This window comes from Balaenoptera borealis (genome assembly GCF_965194805.1).
Source record: "Balaenoptera borealis genome assembly, chromosome: 12".
Taxonomy (NCBI): Eukaryota; Metazoa; Chordata; class Mammalia; order Artiodactyla; family Balaenopteridae; genus Balaenoptera; species Balaenoptera borealis.
Window position 1 is genome coordinate 73,815,354 of NC_138869.1, and position 24,325 is coordinate 73,839,678.

Sequence of the window (24,325 nt, forward strand, 5' to 3'; positions counted from 1 at the left end):
GTGGGGACTCCACCAGGAGTTTCGGTGGGTTTTATCATCTGTGTCTCCATCTCCAGATTGGGAGCTCAATATACTGTGGGGCTTGAACTGGGCATCAGGAACAGCACCACCCCACCCCCGACCCCAGAGAGATGGGGTGTCAGAGAACAGCTAACACATAGCAAATCACCAGTTGCATGTCAGGCACTCAGTCAAATGTGTTTACGTGGATTCTGCAGGCATGAGGGCAATACTGAACTATTGTCCCATTTCACAGATTAGGAGACTGACTTGCTCAAGGCCCCAAGGCTAAGTAATCAGCCAATCACACAGAGAACCGCCCAATGCACCCTAAGGCTCTGAAGACACCACTTTCCCACCTCTAGGCCTTTGCTCCTTGTTTTTGCCACCTTTCCGGCTCACATGGAGCAGAATGGTTCACAGTGTGGGCTCTGGGTTCAAATCCACATTCTTCCACTTCCTAGCTGTACAGCCTCGGGCAAATGAGTGAACTTGAACCAACCATTCTGTTGCTCCTGCCCTGAGGTGGTGCTGGTAAGAGCACCTCCAGCAAAGGGTTGCTGTGAGGATTATGAAACGATGCACATAAACAGTTCCCATTGCCTGTGGTGAAGCAAGTGCTCAGTAACCGTTAGCTGGAATCACCCCCACCTCCGGCCCCCAATCCCTGCCCACTCCCATCACTTCTACCTCCTGGCTCTACCTCCACTCCTGGTCAGGCCCCAAAGCTCTGCAAGGAAGGGTGAATTTTAGCCTCTGGCTAGCCATGTAGCCCTGGGCAAACCCCCTGGCCTGGTTTCCTAGACAATGGGCAGAGAAGTAACACCTAACCCACAGGACAGGTTCAACAGGTAAAGAACCAGCCTGGCACGTGGGAGGTACTCAGCAGAGAGCTCCCAGGGGCTGCAGCTCACACGACTCATCCCTCCTGGCTGCCTCAAATTCCCCCTTCTTTAAGTTCCAGAGCAGAAATTAATCTCTCAACAGTACATGCTTGGAACCTCCAGGTGTACCTACCAATGTCAGGTAACAAGCTCCTCCCCTGTCTTTCTCTAGGGTAGGGGCTCTCTGAGGGCAGGGGCTATGTTTTGTTCAGAGCCAGATGCCCCACAGGCCACAGGGTTCTACAGGCCTCAGGAAACAGGAACCGAATCCTCTGAGGCCCTCTGACCCTCGTCCATCTCTCCTGCCTCACCATATGCAACCCATCACTGGGCACCAGGACTACATTTTTCCTCGTTTCACCACTGTGGCCCTGTTTCTCCCCCCGGCTAGACTGAGCTCCCGAGGGCTAAAGCCCCACCTGGTTTCTGAGGCTTCAGTGCACACAGAAGTGACAGCTGGCAGGGAGGGACCTCTCTGTGATCCCCTAACTTTGCCCAGGTCTCTGAGGTTTGGGGGCCAGATTAACAGCTCACAAAAAGCCGAGATGCCTCACGCAGCTGTACAGAGCTGGAGCACACTACCCCCACTGTTACCTAAAGGAGCAACAAAGGTATAATCTGGGAAGGTCATCAAATGGAAGGGACCCAGACCTGGACCTCCCAAGGGGCTCATGGAAGGAAGACAGAGGTACCCTAACTGCAAGCTAGGTGTGAGGGAGTGTGGGTGGGCTCTTTTGGGGGAGGTGCTGTGAGCTCTGTGGGCTTTGGGGGAAAGACCCACACTCCAACACATTGGAAGGAGAAAGGGAGGAGGCATCCTTATCAGAACACCCATAGGGTAAAAGGATCAGCCCACAGAAACAGCCGTTAATTTAGAGTAGAATACTCCACTTCTTTTAAGTTGCAAACAGCTGTGAAGGAAGAGGAAACTTGCTGAAATGCTGTTCACTCCCCGACTTGAAAATTGCAAAAATTTGGTGAGTTCAAATTCTTTGGCTAAACCCAGAGAGCTTCGTCATCTGGCCCTCACCCCTCTGCCCCCTGGCTGCAGTACAGGACCATCATGCAGTTTTACACCTCCCTGAGGGCTGCGGTGAAGAAAGATCCACCATCTTATCCTCCCTTCTCTCTCTAGCTTTTTAAAAAGGTGGCTGATATATACCTAGAAGTGGAATTGCTGGATCATATGGTAGTTCTATTTTTAATTTTTTAAGGAACCTCTATATGGTCTTCCGTAGTGGTTGCACCATTTTACACAAAAAGACAAATACTGTACGATTCCACTTATAAGATACCTAAAGTAGTCAACTTCACAGAAACAAAGTAGAATGGTAGTTACCAGGGCCTGGGGAGAGGGGGAAAGGGGAGTTGTTTAACAGGTCTAGAGTTTCAGTTTTGCAAGTTGAAAACATTTTGGAGATCTGTTTCACAATAATGTGAATATACGTAACACTACTGAACAGCACTCAAAAAAGGTGAAGAGGGTAAACTTTGTTATGTATTTTTTACTATAATAAAAAAAAAAGTCAGTTGACCTTTCTCTTGCTCTAAGAAGGTCTGCCTGACTCTATGCTCACTACACTTGTGCGTGGATGGCCCCATCACATAGTAGGGGCATCTAGGAGGTGAGTGGCAGCAGCAGCTAACTCGTGATGAGCCTTGCCATGTGCCAAGCACTGTTCTAAGCAACCCATAAGGGTGATATGGCGGCATGACCCAGTGCTTGGATGGTGACTCTTTCAGCAACAGGAAGGGGCCTGCAGTAGTGAGGCAAGTGGCATGTGGACAAAGACCCCTGCGGAGGGCAGCATGTCCTTTTATCCATGTCAGTCCACCCTTGTGGGGAGGACCGACAGGTCGGGGCTCCTCCACTTATTCCAGGGGTCCAGAGGGACTCTCAGCAAAATCTCCAAGGGGATTCACCTCTACCTTCTCCACTCCCCAAAAGGAACATCAGGAGGTGAACCTATTTCACATGCCTACCTCACCTGACCTCTCTATATCACCCCAGTTCAGGGCAATCAAGTGGTTCCTGAGGTACCACTCAGATCTAGCACCTCAATTTGTACAAAGACTCTCTTGGGGGTTCTGTCTCAGGATCCCGGCTTCCCTGTTCCCCAAAGCCTGGTACTTCCCTGCCCCCCACTCCCCCCACCCCACAGACATAAAGAGTTCAGAGGCTGAGGCCAATCTAACAGCAAACAACCAAGTTCAAGATGAAAGCTCTTGGCCTGAGGTCAGAGCCAGTCAAGCACAGCATCCAAAACCAGAGGATTGTGTTTCTTTTAAACGCCAGACTATAAATAGAGCAAAACCTGAGGAAAATACTTAGAAGCAGCAGTCATCACCTCCCTTACACCCCCTCCTATAGGACTCCCCCCACCCCCACTAGAACATTTCAACACTTGCTAATCTCTACCCTCAATAAGCCTCTATTACCGTGCCATCTGTAATCATCCTAAGGACTCTGGAAAAACTCTCAAAATGATTCAATAAAAATTCATCTTAACTGTTAAAACTAACCAGAGTAGTTGACTAAAGCAGATTTATCGATTTGAGAATTTTTTTGTTTTGGCTGCCCTCAACTTTGAGCAGAACATAAATAAGAAAATGAGCCTTTAGGAAGGAACCTCTTTCTTCTATTTCCTTTCCTTTCCTTTCAAAAACCCAACTTCTCCACTTTCCATTTCTGCAGTCCTAGACAGTGAGAGTTCAATTTCAAATGAATGACCCAGAGGCCTCCGTGATTCTGGATAATCAAAAGATCTATTGTGTTCCCTTTACACACAAAGGCAGTTAAGTGGACCAGTGCGCTTTCCAATTTCCAGCAAGGTTTGAAACAAAAGAGGTTTTCATGTTAACCCTTGGTTCCCCCCAAAATTCAAGTCATGTGCCTAGTATGAGCATTTTGGTCAGATGTAAGTTTACTACATGATCCATAGTTATATTTTTTTTTATTTTAGGAGGAAGATTGGTGTTAGTAACAGGATGTCAGAACCTCAAAATTGGAATTAGCCTTATTACTATGCACTGGAACATGTGTAGGGGAGTACGAAGGGCCCAGAAAATAAAAGGAGAGAGGTCTGGCACACATGGAAAACCTCAGAATAGGACAATGCAGGTTAGAGGCCAGCAGGATCCAAGAGGCTTCCGGGAACGGGTCAGCTACATGAGCAGTCTAAGAAAACCCAATTAGGGATGGGGTGTGCCAGCGAAAGGCAGGGCTTGGGGCAACCCCTACCGCACCCCCAAAGGAGAAGTGGGGTGGGGTGGCCTGCTGCTTATTTCAGTAAGGGAGGAGGTGCTGGCTTAGCCAGGCACAACACAGGAGACGCCTGCGTGCCCAGGCCTGTTCTAGGGGAAAGAGAAAAGAGAATTTCCCAGCAGATCAGAGTCCAGCTGAACCAATTGACTAAGCTCACTGACAGACCAACCATTCAACAGCTTCATATGCCTAAGGGGGAGGGCAAGGGTGTACGAGAAGCAGACTCTGGAGGCAGACTGCCTGGGTCCCAGCCCAGCCTGTGCCCTCCTGGTAACTCCCCTGAGCTTCGGTTTCCTTATCTGAACACGTAAGGCTGCTGTAAAGAGTACCGGACTAGTGCAGGTAAAGCACCTAGCAAGTTGCCCTAGTCAACGTGTCCTCAGCGTGTGCAGCAGCGGGAGGCTTGCACTCCTCAGTTTCACCTATACACACCCAATGCCTAACGCTTCCACTTTACTTGAGCCTCACCACGCCCCCATTTTGCAGGTGGGGAAAGAGAGGCAAAGTTAAATGGTCTGATGGGTAAATGGCCAAGCCGGATGGCAAAACCAGCCTGTGCCCTCTCTCATAAAATGCCGATTACCGCCTACAGCGCCCAACACGCTAGGCGCTTGGTCGATGCCAAATCCCCTTGTGGGAGCCTCTGCAATTTAGGAAGAGGCTGGGGGAGCGGGTCACCAACACCTGGAGGAGCAGGCTTGAGAGCAAGGGTTCAGGATGGTTCTGAAGGCAGGAGGGAGGGGCGACCACGTGGTCCGAGGCCAATGGGGCGCTGAGCCTTTGAAAGTCAGCCTCCGCCTCAGTTCAACCACAGCATGAACAGGGAGGAAGCACCTGACAACTCAGGGACTATTTCCAAAGATCTAAAGAAAGGTGCCTTAACTCCCTTTCTCACGCCTTTGAAAGTACACACACAATTTCCACTCTAAGAAAAACCCCAACCCAGGCTGCACCCCACCCCCTTCCAACAGCCTTTCCCGGGGGTGGGCCCCTACCCCAGGAATTCCCAACTGAGGGACTTTTTTTAGGATTACAAAGGTGATTATTCAGAACCTGATAAAACAGAACTCAGTGGAAAATGCAGGACCAGCCAGATGGGAAAGAAGGTTTTTGAGTTTTCATTTTTCCTTAAACCAATTTCCTGTGGCCTGAAGCAGTGCCCCAAGTCCCAGATCAGCAAGCAAAGCCAGGCAGGTTTCTGCAGACTGAAAGTGATGCTAGCGAAATGCTTCCACTGGTCCATTCTCATTTCTGGGGTTTTTCCTATGAAGGGAGGGGATTCGCCAAGTTGCAGATGGCTTGAGAGGTTGGCTGGGGATGGGGAAAGGCCTGTCCATAATCACCTCCAAATCAGACTGGCCTGATGCCCAAATCCTTTTCCTAAAGCTACCTGCCGGCTTTTGGGGGGGTAATCGCTGGTGGGTTTAAAAGGACCTCAAAATACCAGGCATCTTGCTTGCTCCTTAAGAAAGCTTAAGACACCTTAAGAAAGCTGCCTAACCTCCAAAGCTATAACCACCAGCTGCACCCGGCTGCCTCACCCCGACCCCCCCCCCCCTCCTTTTCCCTTCTCCTCATGTTTTGAAGTTTATTTTCCCACATTCAGCCTTGAATTCTTTCCTTCCTTCCCCTGCAGTAGCGGAGAAGCAGCAAAGAGGCAAACACTTCGAGGGCAGCTCGATTCTTTATCATCGCCGCCTGCCTCCTTCCCCCTCTAAACAAAGCCCTGGAGCCAAGTAAACAACAACGCGTTCTCCAGAGGAATTGTTTCCTCAAGGGAAATTATAAAGTGACCCTCCCTCCCCAACACACACACACAGGGCAGACACCCATCCCAAGGAAGGCGGAGCTGCCCAGTAACTCCTGCTCTCAGGAGCGAAACCACCCCACTCCCTTCTGAAGCTCATACTCCCACCAACCTCACCTACCAACGGCCCCCCGCCCTGGAAACTGCTCCCGGACAGGAGAGACCCCACTAAAATCCAACACCCAACCTTCTGGCCTAAACCTCCCCTTCCCCTGGCTCCTAAGAGGACAACTCTTTATTTGCCCGGCTGCTAGCAGGCACCTATATGCTCACCTGTGGGAATGTCTGTCGATTTGGGGACAAAAAGGGGGTACCAACAGGCAAGATATCTTCACATTTGTTCCCATTTTACATACGGGCTGTTGAGGCCAGAAAAATGAGAGACAACTGCACAGCCATAAAGGATTGGGGAGCCGCAGTAGTTTAAATATTGTTTCTCATCAAACTTCCTTTCTGGCATCTTTTACCCCAAGAGAAATGTAACACCTTGGACAATATCTCTACTCCACCTCACAACCTAGAGCCCTCACGGGCTCTTACCCAGGTCTGGTCGTTCCACTGGAGGGAGGCCATCACTGCAGGCCAAGAAGCGTGAATGGGTGAGGCCAAAACCTTCGAGAAACTGGGGTAGAGGTCTTCGATCCCCAAACAAGCCCCACAGTTTATCCATGTGAGATCAATGCCATCCATAGGGCATATGAACCAATGCCAACATGGAGGAGAAACTCTCCCACCACCTCCCATTCTATACAACCTCTCTGCCCGCCGCCCCACCCCCATCCCGCCCCGTTCCCCGAAAAGGGACTCTCCGGGTGTTGTTCTTTTGTTCAACCTGTTACTTTCACAGAGTTGAACTCCAAGCCCTTCGGGGATGTCTCCGCGAGATAAGCTTTCCCGGAAGCCTGCGCGCGTCCCCAGCATTCCAGCCACCAGCCCGCATCCCGGGGGCTCAGGCCCGACAGAGCCCCGGACTCCCCCTCCCGAGCCCTGCGGGGGCAGGGGAGCCTCGCGCCACTCCGCCGGGCTGGTGAAGAAAAGCCGAAAAAAGCCGGCCGGGTGCCGCACTTGGCCCCGGAGCTGGGAGGTAGAGACGCGAGGAGGTGGCACCCGGCGGGTCCCCCGAACCCTGGGAGCGTCTCCAAGGAAAGACAAACGCCTTTATCCGCCCCATAGCCTCCTCCAACCAGGGAGGTACCCGCACACCCACACCGAGCCACTGCGGGCCCTGGTTCACCCGGGGGTCAAGCCTAAGTTCTTCCCTCCGGACAAACTGGGTTCCAAAGTCTCCGCGCGCGTGGGAGACTCCTGCGCCCACGGGTGAACGGCAGATTCCAGCACTCAGACTCATGGGGAGACATCCTCTCCGGTCACCCCGGGACCACCCACAGGGAGTGAGGGTCATCCAAAGCTGCGAGGCGCTCCCCTTCAGTACTCCTAAACCTCCAGCTCACCTGCAGAATCTTGTCCAGGCCCTCCTGGCCCAGGCACGGGAACTCCTTGAGCAGATGCAGTTTCTGCGTGTAGTAGTTTTTCTTGGCCTCTTTCCAATGCGGCTCCTCCAGCACCTCGAAGATCGCCGCCCCGATGGCCAGGTAGAAGATGATGGCCGAGGTGAGCAGAGGGCCCCGGTCCACCATGGCTCCCGAGAGGCCACCTCCTGGAGAATGAAAATGCCTCCGCTAACCCCAGCGGCTCCCGGTCCCACCCGCCCTCCAGCCTCTGGAAACAGCTGTTTGAATTTGGAGCTCCGCATGCGCAGTGCCCCGTTCAACCCGGCGCCGCTCCACCGACACAGTTGCTCCTGCAAGTTGGCCCACCGAGCGCAGGGAACTGTGCGGGACCTCCTCACGCGGGCCAGAGGTGGGCGGACACCAAGGGGGCCGAGGGCGCACCCTGGACCGCGGGGGCTAAAGCAGCTGGGTGAACCCAAGGCCGAACTCCAGGAGACACGTGCGCCGCTTCTCCGCGCGCCACACAGTGTGCGCCGCGCCCGCCTCCGCGCGCCTCTTTAACCCGGGCCTGTTGCGCTCTGCCCGTGGAGGAGGGGCCCGCTGAGGGCCCGCCCCCGTGCAGGCCCCGCCCCGTGCAGGCCCCGCGGCTGGTCCCAGAGTTACCGCTAGGTGCGCGCTGGAACCAGTTGCGGACCATGTTCGCTCCCCAGGGCCGCCGCCAGGGTAGGCTACGCGCCCCGCATGCCCGGAGGGGTTGTGGTCTCTTGGACTCATGTTTCTTACTAGTGCTGGTGTATTAACTAAAATGAGTGTGTACCTAATGACTGGGGTCAGGAAGTTATTGGTATTGTTATTTTCATTATAAGCCAGTTTTCATTTATTGATGTTTCTGCCAAGAAGCTTGATTCTCAGTCTTTCTGTCTCACACACCTTCCTGTAAGACTGGGGAAAGGACATTAGAAAGGGACTGGAGAAAGTCAGAGGATATCAGGAACTAAACCAGTCACAAAGGTGTGACTCCTTCCTCTCACCCCAGTCTCACCTGCCCTGGTGAACATCCGAGAAAGAGCAGTCAGAGACAGCACTGTTCACATCCCTCCCCACAAACACACTGCAATTCTACAGGAAACACTTGATGTCTTTCATACTCCCAAGCATATTTAAAATTGCAAACACCCTGCCCCAGACACATAAACACACACACTCACATACACACACACTCCTTATCCCCCTTGTTGGTCTTATTTTCCTCCTGGCAATAAATTCCCTCTAATATAAAACACTAAAATGATGACAGCTGGGGGGTGGAGTCTGGATTGTTTGATGACATTTCCCCAGTGCTTGTTATATAGCAAACACTCAAACATTTGTGTAATGGAGTGAATAAATTTATGAATTTGTCAAAAACATATTTGTCAAAAGCACACACCCAATGGAAGTCCTAGCCAGAGCACTTAGGCAAGAAAAAGAAATAAAAGACATCCAAACTGGAAAAAAAAGAAGTAAAATTGTCACTATTTGCAGATGACATGATATTATATATAGAAAACCCTAAAGATTCCACCAAAAAACTGCTAGAACTAATTAACAGATTTAGTAAGGTTACAGGATACAAAATCAATATACAAAATATGTTGTGTTTCCATACACTAATAATGAACTATCAGAAAGGGAAATAAAGAAAACAATTCTATTTATTGCATCAAAAAGAATAAAATACCTAGGAGTAAACTTAACCAATAGGGTGAAAGACATGTACACTGAAAACTGTAAGACATTGATGAAAGAAACTGAAGAAGACACAACTAAATGGAAAGATATCCTGTGCTCATGGATTGGAACAATTAATATTGTTAAAATTTCCATAGTACTGAAAGCAATCTCCAGATTCAATGCAATCCCTACTGAAATTCCAATGGCATTTTCCACAGAAACAGAACAATCCTAAAATTTGTATGTAACCACAAAAGACCCAGAATAGGCAAAGCAATCTTAAGAAAGAAGAACAAAGCTGGAGGCAACACACTTCCTGATTTCAAACTATATTACAAAGCTATAGTAATCAAAACAGTAAAGTATTGGCATTAAAAACAACTTATGAATCAATGGAACAGAAAAGAGAGCCCAGAAATAAACCCACAAAATTAACATGGTCAATTAATTTACAACAAAGGAGTCAAGAATATACAATGGGGAAAGGATAGTCTCTTCAATAAATAGTGTTGGGGAAACTGGACAGCCACATGCAAAAGAATGAAACTAGACTACTATCTTATACCATACACAAAGATTAACTCAAAATGGATTAAAGATTTGAATATAAGACCTGAAACCATAAAACTCCTAGAAGAAGACATAGGTGGTAAGCTCCTTGACATCAGGTCATAATTTTTTGGATCTGACTCCAAAAGCCGAGGCAGCAAAAGCAAGAATAAACAAGTGGGACTACATCAAACTAAAATGTTCCTGCACAGCAAAGGAGATCATCAACAATGAAAAGACAACTTTTTGAATCAAGAAAATGTTTGCAAATCATGTATCTGATTTGGAGTTAATATCCAAAATATATAAAGAACTCATACAATTCAATATCAACAAAAACAAACAATTCAATTAAAAAGTGGACAGAGGATCTGAATAGACATTGTTCCAAAGAAGACATACAGATGGCCAACAGGTACATGAAAAGATGCTTAACGTCACTAATCATTAGAGAAATGCAAATCAAAACCACAGTGAGATATCACCTCACACCTGTCAGAGTGGCTATCATCAAAAAGACAACAAATAACAAGTGTTGGCCAGTATGTGGATAAAAGGGAACCCTGTGCACTGTTGATAGGAATGTAAATTGATGCAGCCACTGTGGAAGACAGTATGGCTGTTCCTCAAAAAGTTAAAAATAGAACTACCATATGATCTAGCAATTCAATTTCTGAGTATTTATCCAAAGAAAATGAAAACAATAACTCGAAAACATACATGCATCCCCATGTTCATTGCAGCATTATTTACAATAACCAAGACATGGAAACAACCGAAGTGTCCACTGATGAATGAATGGATAAAAAAATTGTGGTATATATATACAATGGAATACTAAAATTGAATACATAAAAGAGGAAGAAATACCAAAAAAAGAAAGAAATCTTGCCATTTGCGACAATATGGATGGACTTTGAGGGCATTATGCTAAGTGAAATAAGTCAGACAGAGAAGACAAATACCATATGATCTCACTTATATGTAGAATTAAAAAAAAAACCTAAAAAACTCATAAATACAGAGAACAGATTGGTGGTTGCCAGGGATGGGGGTTGGGGGTTGGGTGTAGGGGGTTAGAAAGTACAAACTTTCAACTATAAATAAGTTCTGGGGATGTAATGTACAGAGGGCATGGTGACTATAATTAAATAATACTGTACTGCATATTTGAAAGTTGCTAAGACAGGAAATCTTAAAAGTCTTCATCACAAGAAGAAAAAATTTTTTGTAACTGTGTATGACATGTCAACTGGACTTATTGTGGTGATCATTTTGCAACACATACAAATATCAAATCATTATGTTGTACACCTGAAATGAATATGTTATATGTCAATTACACCTGAATTTTAAAAATTAACCAAATTTATCTATTAAAAACACAAACAGGGGCTTCCCTGGTGTCACAGTGGTTAGGAATCCGCCTGCCAATGCAGGGGACACGGGTTCGTGCCCCGGTCTGGGAAGATCCCACATGCCGCGGAGCGGCTAGGCCCATGAGCCACAACTACTGAGCCTGCGCGTCTGGAGCCTGTGCTCCGGAAAGGGAGAGGCCGCAACAGTGAGAGGCCCGCGCACCGCGATGAAGAGTGGCCCCCACTCGCCGCAACTGGAGAAAGCCCTCGCACAGAAACGAAGACCCAACACAGCCAAAAATAAATAAATAAATAAATTTATAAAAACACAAACAATAAAACAAAACAAAAAACACTCACCTGGGATATTTCTCACTCACCTTGCTACCAAGGGTTCATAAACCTGAGGCCACAATACATCCTTTCCATGCATCTTAAGCAGGGCCTGTCATTACATCCACTTTGCAGTGAGGAAACTGAAGCTTGGGTGGGTTAGTTTGTTCAAAGTCTCTCAACCAGCAACAGCCAGAAGTTGGGGAGGGGGCACATTTCCTCCAGCACTCGTATCAAAGGCTGGCCCTGACCCTGGTGCCTCTGTGTGGGCAGGTAGAGCAGTGGGCTGTGCACTGACCCCTGGTCAAGGCCTTTTCTTTTTTTTTCCCGTTGCGGGAGGGGGAGTCTTCCTTGGGGGCTGGGGGATGGTATCCGTGGTATCTCCAAATCAGGCTGGAGCCCAGGGACTAGGGACGCAGGTTTGAAGGAATGATCTGGGTTTGTAGATGTTTCTGTCTCTCCTTTATGGCACCACGTGTGTCCCCTGGAGCCTGGGACAGGAAGCTGGGAAGCCACAGGTTTCCTAATTCTGCATCCCTGAAGACTTCAGGGCCCTCTTCCTTAACCCCTGCCCACCTCCTACAACTCTGCACTGTGACTCTCCAGCCCTCAGCCTGTAGGGAGACCAGGCTTCTCTCCCAGACCCCCCTCTCTGGATAAAGTCAGGGGCTGTGGTGTGAACAGTTCATCCAGCATGGGGTGGGGGCAGTTTGAGAGGCCACAGGCTCTCTTTGTTTGCAAAGTTCTCTCCCATTCCTCTCCTACCTCCAGTCTGTGTTCTCTTCCTAAGAAAATAAAGGGCCTCTTCCTATTTCAGTCTCACTGTCTCACAGAAACACTGCAGGAGACTTTGGGATGAATTGGTTTTTATTTGAAGTTTTTATAATTTCAACTTTATCTTTCCACATTGCCTACTTCTCCATTCCCTGACCCTTTCCTCTTTTTGCTCCCTCAATGTCACGCTCATTCTCCCCACCCTCTCCTTCTGTGGCCCCATTCCTTCCCTTCCCACATTTTCCCAACCCCCTTAACCCAGCTCTCCGTTCTCCCTGCTCCTGCCTCTCCTGCTTTCCTTTGGCTCCTTCTGCGTTGAATGTTCTCCTCCCGTCCTCCGCCCTTTCCCTCACTCCCTGGCCCTATCCACACTTTTGGATCAACAATTTCCGATGGAGATCAGGAGATGTGCCCATTCTCTGCACAGCAGCCAGTGGGGGCTTTGGGAAATATAAACAGTACCGAAACAAATGAACGTCTGGACAATTTGAGCCTCAGGGACAGAAAAGGAAAAAGGTGTATTGGGGGAGGGGGTGTATTCTCTTAAACGGCTAATAAATACATTCCAATGGCTTTATTATTATGCTTATGGATGGTAATCACTTCGGAGCGCCATCTTTTGAAAGGCAATCAGCTTTAAGAATGATTGAGTTTCACCTTGGTAGCAACACATCACTAGACTCAGCTGGGTCCCAGGTGAGAAACTGGCAGAGCAGATGAGTTATTTTCTCCAAGGCCATGCTCCTCCCAAGCTCTGGCCGCAAAAGGATCCTTACCCACTTTCGTCATTTCTTTCTTGGTTCAATTAGGTGAAGGGTTTATCCTCTTGGTGAATGAATGGCTTGATGATCCTTTCATAATGTTAAGACATTTACTGTTTTATTTATGCTTAGGATTATTTCTGTTGTATTCTGTTTAGGAATTTCAAAGGGAATAATCCCCCTCTGAAATTCATGGCTGATCTAAGGAGGCATATAAAAAGCCATTAAAAGAATAAAGTGGTTCAACATCACCTGAAAACCTTGTTTCCTTAAAAAAAAAAAAAAGAAAAAAAACTTTATAGCTCTCAACTCAAAAGGTCAAAAGATTATATTTTCATTTCTGTTCTTTTCATGTTGCTTGGAAGATAGACAGTTTTAAATGCCTTATAAAAGAGCTTACATTACGAAAGATTATCAGTTAATTTATAAAGTTGCTTTGTTTCTAATGGATCTTTTGGAAACCTGGGGAAAGTATCTGTTAAATTTTCATGTCTACAAATCCTCTGCTTATTCAATTAGAAAGGTTTCTGAGTGGTAAATTCAAGGTACGTGATAAAGCTACCTTCATGTTTTATACCAGGAAAAAATAAATAAAATAAAATCACTGTGCAAAATGAAATCTCAGAGCCATATAGTTGCAGTAAAAAAAAAAAAAAAAAAGTAATGAAAATGTTATACACATATAATGGAATATTATTCAGCCTTAAAAGAGAAGGAAAGCCTGTCATGTGCTACAACATGGATGAACCTTGAGGACATAACACTAAATGAAATAATCTAGTTACAAAAAAGACAAATACTGCATGCTTCCACTTATATGAGGTATCTAAAGTGTCAAACTCTTGGAAAAAGAAAGTGGAATAGTAACTGCCAGGGCTGGGGTGAGGGGAAAAAAGAATTATTCACTGGGTATAGGGCTTCAATTTTGTGAGATTAAAAAAGTTCTAGGGGACTTCCCTGGTGGCGCAGTGGTTGAGAATCCACCTGCCAATGCAGGGAACACGAGTTCAACCCTTGGTCCGGGAAGATCCCACATGCCATGGAGCAACTAAGCCCATGCACCACAACTACTGAGCCTGCGCTCTAGAGCCCAAGAGCCACAACTACTGAACCCGCAAGCTATAACTACTTAAGCCCACTTGCCTAGAGCCCACGGTGCTCCACAACAAGAGAACCCACCGCTCTAAGAAGACTGTGCACTGCAACGAAGAGTAGCCCCCGCTCGCCACAACTAGAGAAAGCCCGTGCGCAGCAACGAAGTCCCACCGCAGCCAAAAAAGAAAAAAAAAAAAAGCCCCAGGAATCTGGTGCCCAACAAGATACACATAGTTAACTCTACTGCACTGTCCACCTCAACGTGGTTAAGATGGTAAATGTTATGTATAAGGTTTAAGGGGAAAACACAATAAAAACAAGTAGTGAAAGTTGAACTTGTAAATCCAATGTTAGATATTTGAAGGGACAAGAATTAGCCAGGTACTGAGGAGAGAGACATGGCTAAGTGACAATAATGAAGTCAGATAAGGGTTTCCTTGGCAGGATTTCTGTTACTCTTAACACCGAAGCTACATGTCCTTCGCTCTGAGAGCCAGTTAAGCTGTGGAGAAATGTGTCCTTATGAGTTAAGGGTAAAGCTTGAGCGCTGATTCTGAATTATTTGTTTTTGAAGATTTCAGATAGGTCTCTATTGCCATTTCAATGTCTTTTCCTTTAAAAGTGGAACATGATAATATTAGAATTTCATTGCAATGTGGCAACATCTAAAGTGTTGATGTCATTGTTGATGTCATTTCTACTGTCCCCAAAACAACTCAGTAACAAGAGAGGCTCCCACTCTGACCAGTTCAGAGGTCACCCGAAGCTATTCCTTAGACGGGGTCATTTTTAGAGTAACACAGCAGGGCGTCAGTTATGGGACCTACCCCCAAAACTTTCTCTCCAACTATCATTGACCCTTGAAATTCTACCATTTGAGAGTCATTCCTTTGTGTTAAACATTGTCCTCCCCACTAAGATCTCTTTTCAAACTCAGGGAGGGAGTAGGGCATTAAGACCCTATCACTTTACTTCTGTGGATCTTAACCTTTTTGTTGTTTGTTTTGGTCACAACTTTGAGTATTTATGTGACATTTTCTCAGAAAAATGCACTCATGCACAAACCGAAAAAATTTTTACAAGTTCTGATGGTTCACAGGAACACAGCACCCTCAGCGCCCACCGAAGTTGTTCCTGGCTGGGTGACTCTGTAAGCACCTTGGGCAGGGAGGTTCGGGGTGATTGAGTGGAGCTAGCTGAGACGGAGAATAGAAGAGGAAAAGGTGAGTGGAGAGGGTGGGGGGCCCAGGGAACTAATTTGTATTTTCAAATTTGCCTGTAGCAATAACAATTAGGTAGCTTTTAAGTGTTCACTATGTGCTAGAAATTTAATAAACACTAAATGAGACAATGCAGATAAATAAAGCATTTAGTCATTATTCTTTTCTCATTTCATGGTTGCAATGACACCATGGGGGATTATTAGCCCATTTTACACATGCAGAAGCTGAGGTTCAGGGAGGTGAAGTAACTTGCTCAAGGTAACTTGCTCAGGGTGACCTGAGCCCAGAGTGTGTGGCTCTCCTCGTTGACCTGGGCATGTGTCGTCACCACCCCCTTTCCCATGGCCTCCTCCAACTCCCCTGCAGCCTCCTGGTTTCCTTCTGTGCTGAGAATCTTTGCCCTGCTGGCTCAGGTCTTCCCTTACGCATTGTTACGCTGTGCCTGGCAGCCCTGTGGGGATATCTCTGTTGTCCCTCTACCCATCAGTGAGCAACTTCCTCTGTAGCCTGTTGTGCCTCTTTTGGAGATGGTGGCCTGTCCCTGCTCTTTTCTTCCAGCCTGCTCCCTTTGCTGGTCACCCTTAACACAGATAGGGGTTTTAGAGATAAGAAGTATGGGTGGTCAGTGGAAGAATTGCTCTTTGTATGTAGGATGACGGTACCATACTGACCCTGCCAGTGTCTTTGGGTGACTGTTTACAATGCCTCATATTCGTACATTTGTGTATTGACTCATTCATTCCTTCAATTTTTTTTTTTTTTTAAGCAACTGCTATGTGCCAGACTCTGTGCCCAGCACTGGGGATATAACATAGTATGGCACTGTCCTTGTCCCAAAGGTCCTTTGAATGACCAGGAGACAAAGCAGCAGTAAAAGTCTATCCAGGGTTGGGGGCAGGGAGCACAAAGATGGTGGACTCTATCTGGTAGAGTCAAGTGACTTCAAAGAGAGGCTGACCTTGACATTCATTTTGGAAGCTAGGTAAGCGTTCACCAGATGCACTGGGTGAGGGCGGCAGTGTGAAATAAATCATGAAGGCAGAAGGCAAGGACGTGAGCTGGACTCCATGAGCTTGAACGCAGAAATATTTTCCATCTTCACTTGCACTCACCTCTATCTGAAACTTAGCGTCCTCTTCAATAACAAATCGCAGTAGCATTAACGCCTCTGAGACTCGGTCACCCACAGATACCATGGTTCTTTGGCTATCGCAAGAAAATGGTGGCAGATATCTCAAAATATCGTTACAAAAACAAAAGTATGTCAGTTATTAGACCCACTGCTATAACTGGTAATACAACACGTTAATTAAAAACCACATAGATTACTATGCACAGATGTCATTTTTAAGAACTATTTTGACAATTGTGTTTTGATATAATTGGTTGCCTTTGGGACAGGGCACATTTTATTTTAGGCATTTAAAAACGTTTTGCTAGGATGAAGTCCACAGGCCTCACCAGACAGCTAGAGGAGTGTGTGAAACGAAAATCAGTTGAAGCACTCTGCCTGGAAGGGCTTCAAGCAGGCAAGGGTCCTGATCACTGCAGCATTTTCAAGAGTTCACCCAGGCAGCTGTGTCCTTTAGGAGGCGATGGCAACAGTGCAGGCGTGAGACCGTGGGGCCCAGAAGGAAGGTAGGAACAGGGGCAGTGGGAGGCAGGGATGCTTCAGGAGATGTTAAGAAGCTCTGGGGTCTCATCACTGTTTTCGGAGCTCCCCTACGTTACGCTGCTGTAGGCGAGACCTGCGGCACCCCGGAGTTTGGCACCCAGGATACTATGTCTCCCACCCCCCACTGCCTGAGACCTTGGCTTGTATGAGAGCCTCTCCCCTAGCCTGCCTCCCCAACATCCCTCACCCCCTGGCCGCTCTAAGCAACCCCAGAAGGCTTCGCTCAAACTCACTGTTTCATGCCCACGACAGCCCCATCCGGCCCCAACGTGGCTGCCCCCCGAGAGAGACATAAAGATCCCAGAGACAACTGGCCACTTGTCCACCAGATGGGAGAGGGGCCTGAGGATTGGTGGAGAAGGGGGCAGGGCAGGGAGGAGGATGAGGAGGATGCCAAGGGGAAGGAGGGACCAGGATTCCTGGAATTTCTGCCTTCTGAACCAGTGCCAGGAGAGAGCCGGGCAATAAACAGAACTCGGGCGCACACCGGACTTCAGCCTTGGAGTCCTGAGATGTGTTCCCGGGCGATGGCTCACCAGGCACTGGAGCTCAAACCTTATTACAGGACTTGTAACGCGTCAGCAACTATTCATTTAATATCATTAAGAGACCGGAATCCCTGTCCTGGTCGTAAAACACCTCGGTCCTCACACCAGCCACCGAAATGTTCCTATTCTTGTGTCAGCGACCCAAGCTGGCTTCGTCTGGAAAAGCCATTGATTGGGACCTTACTGAAGATGAACTTATTGGGGTGAACAATCTAGCCCCTTTCCTCTTACCACCTTACTGTCAGGGCAAGGAGGGGACTAGTCTAAGTGATTCCATGATATGAGTCACAGGCACTGTGTGCTTCTCATGTGCCAGGCTCTGAACTCAGCACTTAAACACATCACTGCATTTAACCTTACAAGGACCCTCTAAGGTAAGCCTGGCAATTATTCCCATTTTACCTGCGAGGAAACTGCTGCTCAGGGAGGGGAAGTAACTTGCCCAGTCCAGTAAGTGGGGAAGCCAGGATTGAGATCCAGGGGGGTCTGATGGCAAAGGCCTCTGAGTACTTAAACAGGGTGGGACCCAAGTGAGCTTAGCTCCTCCGGCAACCAGCCCCATGTTCCTCCAAAGCCAGGCTTTTTACCTGCTGGGCCACAGCAGTGCTGGCTCTGCTGCCTATTTTAAAACTGAAAACCTACAGATATGGCTTTAATAAAGCTCTTATCTGTTAGAGGTTCATACTGAAGCATTTACAGATGAAATGATATGCTGACTAGTATTTGCTTTAAAATACTTTACCGTAGGGTCAGCAAATGTTTTCTGTGAAAGGTCAGATAGCAAATATTTTAAGCATGTGGCCCACATGATTTCTGTCACAACTACTCACCCTTGCTGGTGTGATGCAAAAGCAGGTATAGACAGTACAGAAACGAATGGGCATGGCTGTGTTCCAATAAAACTTTTTTTACGAAAAGAGGAGGCAAGTTGGATTTGGCCCATGGTTTTGGCCAATCCCAGCTCTAGTGCAAGAAAAGGAGAGGAGCAGATAACTGAAAAAGATTAACAAAATGTTGATAATTGTTGAAGTTGGATGAGGGGTACCTGGTGGTTCATTACACTATTTTCTCTATTTTTGAATATTTTGAATACTTCCATAATAAAAAATTCAAGCACCCTGGGGGAAAAAAAAAAACCCTGAAAACCTTAGGCACAAGGAAAGCCCATCTGAAGTTGTCTTCATTTGTCAGGAGCAGATTCCTATACAGGAAAGCTTCCCTACCAAGGGTTAGAACTATTGGTGCTCAGAGGTGGTGGAGAGAAAAAAGCCCAGGGACCATAGCTGCCCCTTCCTTCACCAGGAAGTCCTTCCCTGATGGACAAGGAGACACTGGGACCACCCCAGCCTCCATCCTGTTCTCCCCTCTTCACCTGGTGCCACAGGGCCATGACCCCCTGATGGACTCATGTCCTAGGCAATGACTGTCAGTGGCCGTCAACCTCCCCGGAAGAGAGACAAAGCAGTGCCCCCGTGGGAAGTAGCCAACACCACCCTGAAATAGAATTGCGCCAAACTAAGCTTGAATCTGATCAAGTCTCTAGATAACGACTACCATTCCTAGGAAATACAGAGGACAGAGGAACATGTTAAACTACACCACAGGGGTATAATTGACATAATCCAGGTCAAATGACTTGGTTTCTTTAACAAATAAGTCACAAGAAAAAAAAAAAAAAAAAAGAAAGAAAGAAAGAAAAAAAGATGGGAGGGAGGAAGATTGAGCAGAGACCTATGGATTGCAAGGGACTTTGAAGAGAGCAATCAATTATGTGTATAGACTTCATTTGGTTCTTGACTGAAACAGTAATAAACAAAAACAAAACAGCTTAACTATTTGTAACATTTAAGAGACAATTGTAGTACAAACTATTCTGTATAAAATAAGCTGCAAGGGTATTTTGTGCAACACAGGGAATATAGCCAAAATTTTATAATAACTGTAAATGGAGTATAACCTTCAAAATTGTGAATCACTATACTGTACACCTGTAACTTATATAATATTGTACATTGACTACAATTTAAAAAAATTTTTTTAAAAAGAGACAATTGAAAATGTGAACACCAAATGAACCGGTTTGCAGGGCACAAGTTGAGACACAGATGTAGAGAACAAACGTATGGACACCAAGGGGGGAAAACCGCGGTGGGGTGGGGATGGTGGTGTGCTGAATTGGGCGATTGGGATTGACATGTGTACACTGATGTGTATAAAATTGATGATGGATTAAGAAAAAGAAAATAGTTGTGTTAAAAAAAAAAAGGGTAAATTATGGAGTTTTTGATGTTTCAACCAAGGTTCCAATAGTTTGTGGGGCAATAGTCTTTTTTGTTAGCCAGTCATGGCTTTATTTCTAGATAAATGTAATTTCATTTCTACTTAGTATTGTCTTAACTATACTTTATTTCAAGTTTTACTAATGTGCTTTTACAACATGAATTCTAAAACTGAAAAAAAAAAAAAAAGACAATTGAAAATGTGAACACCAAATGGACATTTGATGACGTTAAGGAGCTTTTGTTAATTTTTTGCCTGACCATTGGCTATCTGCTGCCTCTATTTTTTTTATTGTGGTAAAATATACATAACATAAAGTTTACCACTTTAACCATTTTTAAGCATACAATTCAGTGGTATTACATACACAATGTCATGCCACCATCACTGTATTCATTCCCAGATAGTCATATTTTTAAGGTATAATATGGCATTGTGACATAATTTTAAGGTATAATATGGCATTATGTCTAAAAGACATTTCCTTTTTAGAGATTAAATAAAATGTTCAAAGAGTCTTGTCACCTCTCTGTTTTCCTATCGCTCGAGGATAATGTCCTACATTCCTAATGTGGCCTCTGGATCCAGCCCCTACCTGCCCCTCTGGTCACATCTCCCACCACCTTCTCAGTCCACTCTCTCTGCTTCAGCCACATGGTCTTCATGCCAGGACCACATGGTGACTTTCAAGGGCACTTTTGCCTTTGTGAGTTTCCTTCTTTCATAAATTATATTTTACAAATGTATTAATATAAAGACCAATGCATGAATATTATATGTAAAACATTTTCTTCAACCCAAAGTCCATTTTTTTCTTCTGGTTTTAAAAGAAATTAAAATATTTGCATGGGCTCCTTTTAGTGTTGTGGGCCCCTGACACTGTACTGGCGACAGCTAACGGAGAAATCAGCCTGGTCACGAATTCAGTCTCCACCTCCCCAAACACTCTCTCCTCCACCTCCATCCTGGTGAGTCCTGCTCTTCCTTGGAGAAGCCTTCTCTGACTTTCCCAAGTCCCCGCGATGAGCTCGTGGCCCCCTCATGTGCACTCATGCTTCCCTACACCCTGGCTTCATGAGAAGCATCACAGTAGAGAATCATGTATTAATGTGTGTGATTCTTTGCTGTCTCCCCCTCTAGGTTGTCCATCTCTGTGACCCCAGCACCCAGCCCAGTGCCTGGTGCTTAATAATAGATAGTTGCTGAAGAAATAAATACATATGAGGTGGGAAGGGACATCAGTGGTATTCTAAAACATTCAAATAGGAAAAAGAAAAATGTCCGGAAAGAAATACACCAAAAGGTTAACAATGTTTTTTTTGGTGGGGAGAGGGTTGGGGGGAGGTAGTAGGAGTTAGAAAGAGTGGTGAATTTAAGAGTGAGTTTTACAAAGTTGCTAAGAGACTAGATCTTAAATGTTCTCACCACAAAAAAGTAATGATAATTATGTGACGTGATGAAGGTGTTAGCTAATGCTATGGCGGTAATCATATTGCAATATATAAATGTATCAAATCAACAGGTTGTATACCTTATACTCGCTCAGTGTTATATGACAATTACGTCTCAATAAAAAAAGAGAGTGATTTTTATCTTCTTGGTTATACTTAAGTGCATTTTCAAGTTCTTTCTCAATGACCACCTGTTGCTTGTGTCTTAAAAATATTAAAACCAAACAGCAGAGAAGCATTCTTTCCAGACAAGTACTAAAAGAAAAACTCTACTGCCTACAAACTCCTTGAAGCATGGCCGTGTCTATCTTGTTCTCTGTAGTGTCCCTCGTGATGGGCACATTGTACGTGCTCAGTCATTACTGTTGACTGAGCAAATGCTGATCCTTGGGGTCTGGATTAGAGACGGGAGCTGGTGACAGCAGGCAGGAGGCTGCTGTTTTGCTCCGATAAGGATGAGATGGGGATGCTGCACGATCAGCAAAAGGTGGAGAGTACGGGACCTTTCAGAGGGACGATTAGCAGGATACAGAGAGAAAGAATTCATTTTGCGTAGACAACTGGGTGGATTGCAAAGTAGGGACTAAGGCAGAGAGAGTACAGTGGAGGGGGAGAGATAATGAGCTCACCTTGGGCTTTTTACTTGTTAGATGCTCTTGGCACACCTGGATGAAAAAGCCCGGAGGGCAGTGAAGAGTTCAGGAAACTGAAGAGCCAGATTCAGGGGCCACAGCACCCAGATGGCGTTTGTTGGCAGCTGTCTTCTCCCAAGCGGATCAAGTTGCCCTGCTCCTGTTCCCAGGCTGGGAAACCAAAATGTTGCCAGCTGTGGCTTGCTTCAGAGCTCTTGGAGAGGAAGAGGAAGTTTTGCTGAGACAAGGATGCAAACTGATCCCATGGGGTGAGGCAGAAACTGGGGAGAACTGGTCTAGCCTCTGAACTGAGGATTAGAACCAAAACAGCCATCAATTACATGTACTGAGTCAGAGTCCAAGTTGAAGTTTAAGAAAACAAGCGCATAGGAACATAGAGAGGCAGATATTTCTATTCAGTAACAATCACTGCCTTGGACCAACTGAATCATCCTTCAGCTCATGCCTAGACTGGAACCACTTCTCATTCCTAGTGTGTCCTTGCTCTGAAATGGGCATATGAGTCACTGGGAAAAGAGGATTCGATTAACAAAGATTCAATCTGACTACAGCTGTGGCCAAAAAAGTGGGATGTGCCTGCAGGACAAGCCTTCCCCTTGGGCAGCCAGGTTGCCATGCACCCTTTTCATGCCAGCTGCCTGTCACTGTGCCCCAGATCTCACCATCAGGGGGTGTGCCATTGGGGGAAGGCATGGCAGCCTCCAAGGATCTTATTTCAAAATGTAAATGTCCCATCAGGGTAGCACGTCCCAGTAGCTAAGAACCTGTTGCAAATTCGCTCTTCAGTTCTCTTTTCTCCTTGAGGGTTTGCTAGGATCAGCACCCTGAGAGTGGAAAGGAGTTTTAACGAGGGAAGGAAAGGACAGAGGTAGTTGTGTAATTTGGTCTGATGCAAGGGGAGGGAGGGGTCTGGGAGGTGCAGCTTGAAAGTTGTGGGCATGAGGTGGGGGTGGGGTACAGCATGGGAGGGGTCTGCATGAAGAGTAGCTGTTCCAGATGTATGTGGGGACCAGTTGAGCTGATCCTACAAGTAGCTCACATCCTCCATGTGCTTTGTGAATTGTTTTGAGTGGTCCACGTATGTTACGTGATGTTTTCCCAACTGTATAGAAAACCTCTTCTTCCAGGGGCCTTTCCTTATATTTCAGTAACCTTTTTTTTTTTTAATACATTTATTTATTTTATTGTATTTATTTCTGGCTGGGTTGGGTTTTCATTGCTGTGTGCAGGCTTTCTCTAGCTGCGGTGAGCGGGGGCTATTCTTCGTTGCTGTGCATGGGCTTCTCATTGCGGTGGCTTCTCTTGTTGCGGAGCACGGGCTCTAGGTGCACAGGCTTCAGTAGTTGTGGATCATGGGCTCAGTAGTTGTGGGTCGTGGGCTCTAGAGTGCAGGCTCAATAGTTGTGGCGCACGGGCTTAGTTGCTCCACAGCATGTGGGATCTTCCCGGACCAGGAATCGAACCCGTGTCCCCTGCATTGGCAGGCAGATTCTTAACTACTGCACCACCAGGGGAGTCCCTACTTCAGTAAACTTTGAATCTCTTGGCATCACACTGGACACACAGTCTCTGCTTTATAAGACATGCCCATTGTTAGCTAGAGGAGAAAAGACCAGCCAGAAACCAAGCATCCAGCAAGCATAGTGATAACTTCAACAAGTTTTGCACACAACAGCATCTGCAAATAACAGAGAGCTCCACAAACAGCTACAGTCTCTACAAACAGATCTAGGCTCTGCAAACAGCTGTATATTTTAAAACAATTAAAATTTTAAATTGTGATTTAAAAATTTAAATACATTTACAGACCAGAGGCTCTGCAAACAGCTATGGGATGTGTGAACAGCTATAGGCTTTGCAAAAGGAGGCAAGCTCTGTGAACACCTGCAGTCTGCAAGTGCCTGCAGGCTCTGCAAACAGCTATAGGTTCTGCGAACAGTTGGACAATAGGCTAAAAGTATCAACTACAGACCCAAGCCCGAGAACGCTATTAGAGCTTTTGAAATTGGTCACCACTTACCCTTTCCACAAGAAATACATATTAAGATAAAGATGGGAAGGGATGGGAGAAGGGCAAGTAAATTTGATAAATAAAGGTTAGGGGCTCTGGGTGGGTTGAAAATGTGTCAAAAATAATTCAACAAACATTGATGGGAGCATTCTGATGAGCTGAGAATGGTGCGAGGGGCAATGAGAAGTGTGGGGAACTATGTGTTCTCGCTGATCACGGAAATTCAAACTCCCCCTGGGCCCTTTCTGATAGCCCTTGGGAATACCTGCGCACAGCACAGATTGATTTCCTTCTGAGTCATGATTACTGTGTACCTGGCTAATGCCCCTCGTTATCAACGGGAGCAATAAAAACATGTTACAATCCACTTGAATACTGCATCCAAAGGAGGTTGACACCCCTGCTGATGGCTGATGGCATCAGGGCTGGGACAGTCTTGTCTGTGGGGACACAGGTACTCTAAGGGCAAAGAGTAGACCAGGACTGGGGGCAGG

The 24,325-nt window shown here is 46.4% G+C and overlaps 1 protein-coding gene across 5 annotated transcripts in view; it reads right to left on the minus strand.

Annotated features, from left to right (window-relative positions):
• Window positions 1-22,060, minus strand: part of KCNK5 (potassium two pore domain channel subfamily K member 5) — a 51,014-nt gene extending 28,954 nt beyond the window's left edge. The window contains exons 1-3 of one of the 5 annotated variants that reach the window (XM_082347844.1): window positions 21,797-22,060; window positions 16,326-16,419; window positions 7,408-7,613 (exon numbers count right to left, since the gene is read on the minus strand). In XM_082347844.1, the coding sequence (XP_082203970.1) occupies window positions 7,408-7,593 (186 nt within the window). In that variant the 5' untranslated portion in view covers window positions 7,594-7,613; window positions 16,326-16,419; window positions 21,797-22,060. Of the gene's footprint in view, window positions 1-7,407; window positions 11,224-16,325; window positions 16,420-21,796 lie in introns of those variants that run through there. The other 4 variants (XM_082347845.1, XR_014232771.1, XM_082347847.1 and 1 more) reach the window with 4 other exon arrangements.
• Between the last annotated feature and the right edge of the window lie 2,265 nt (window positions 22,061-24,325).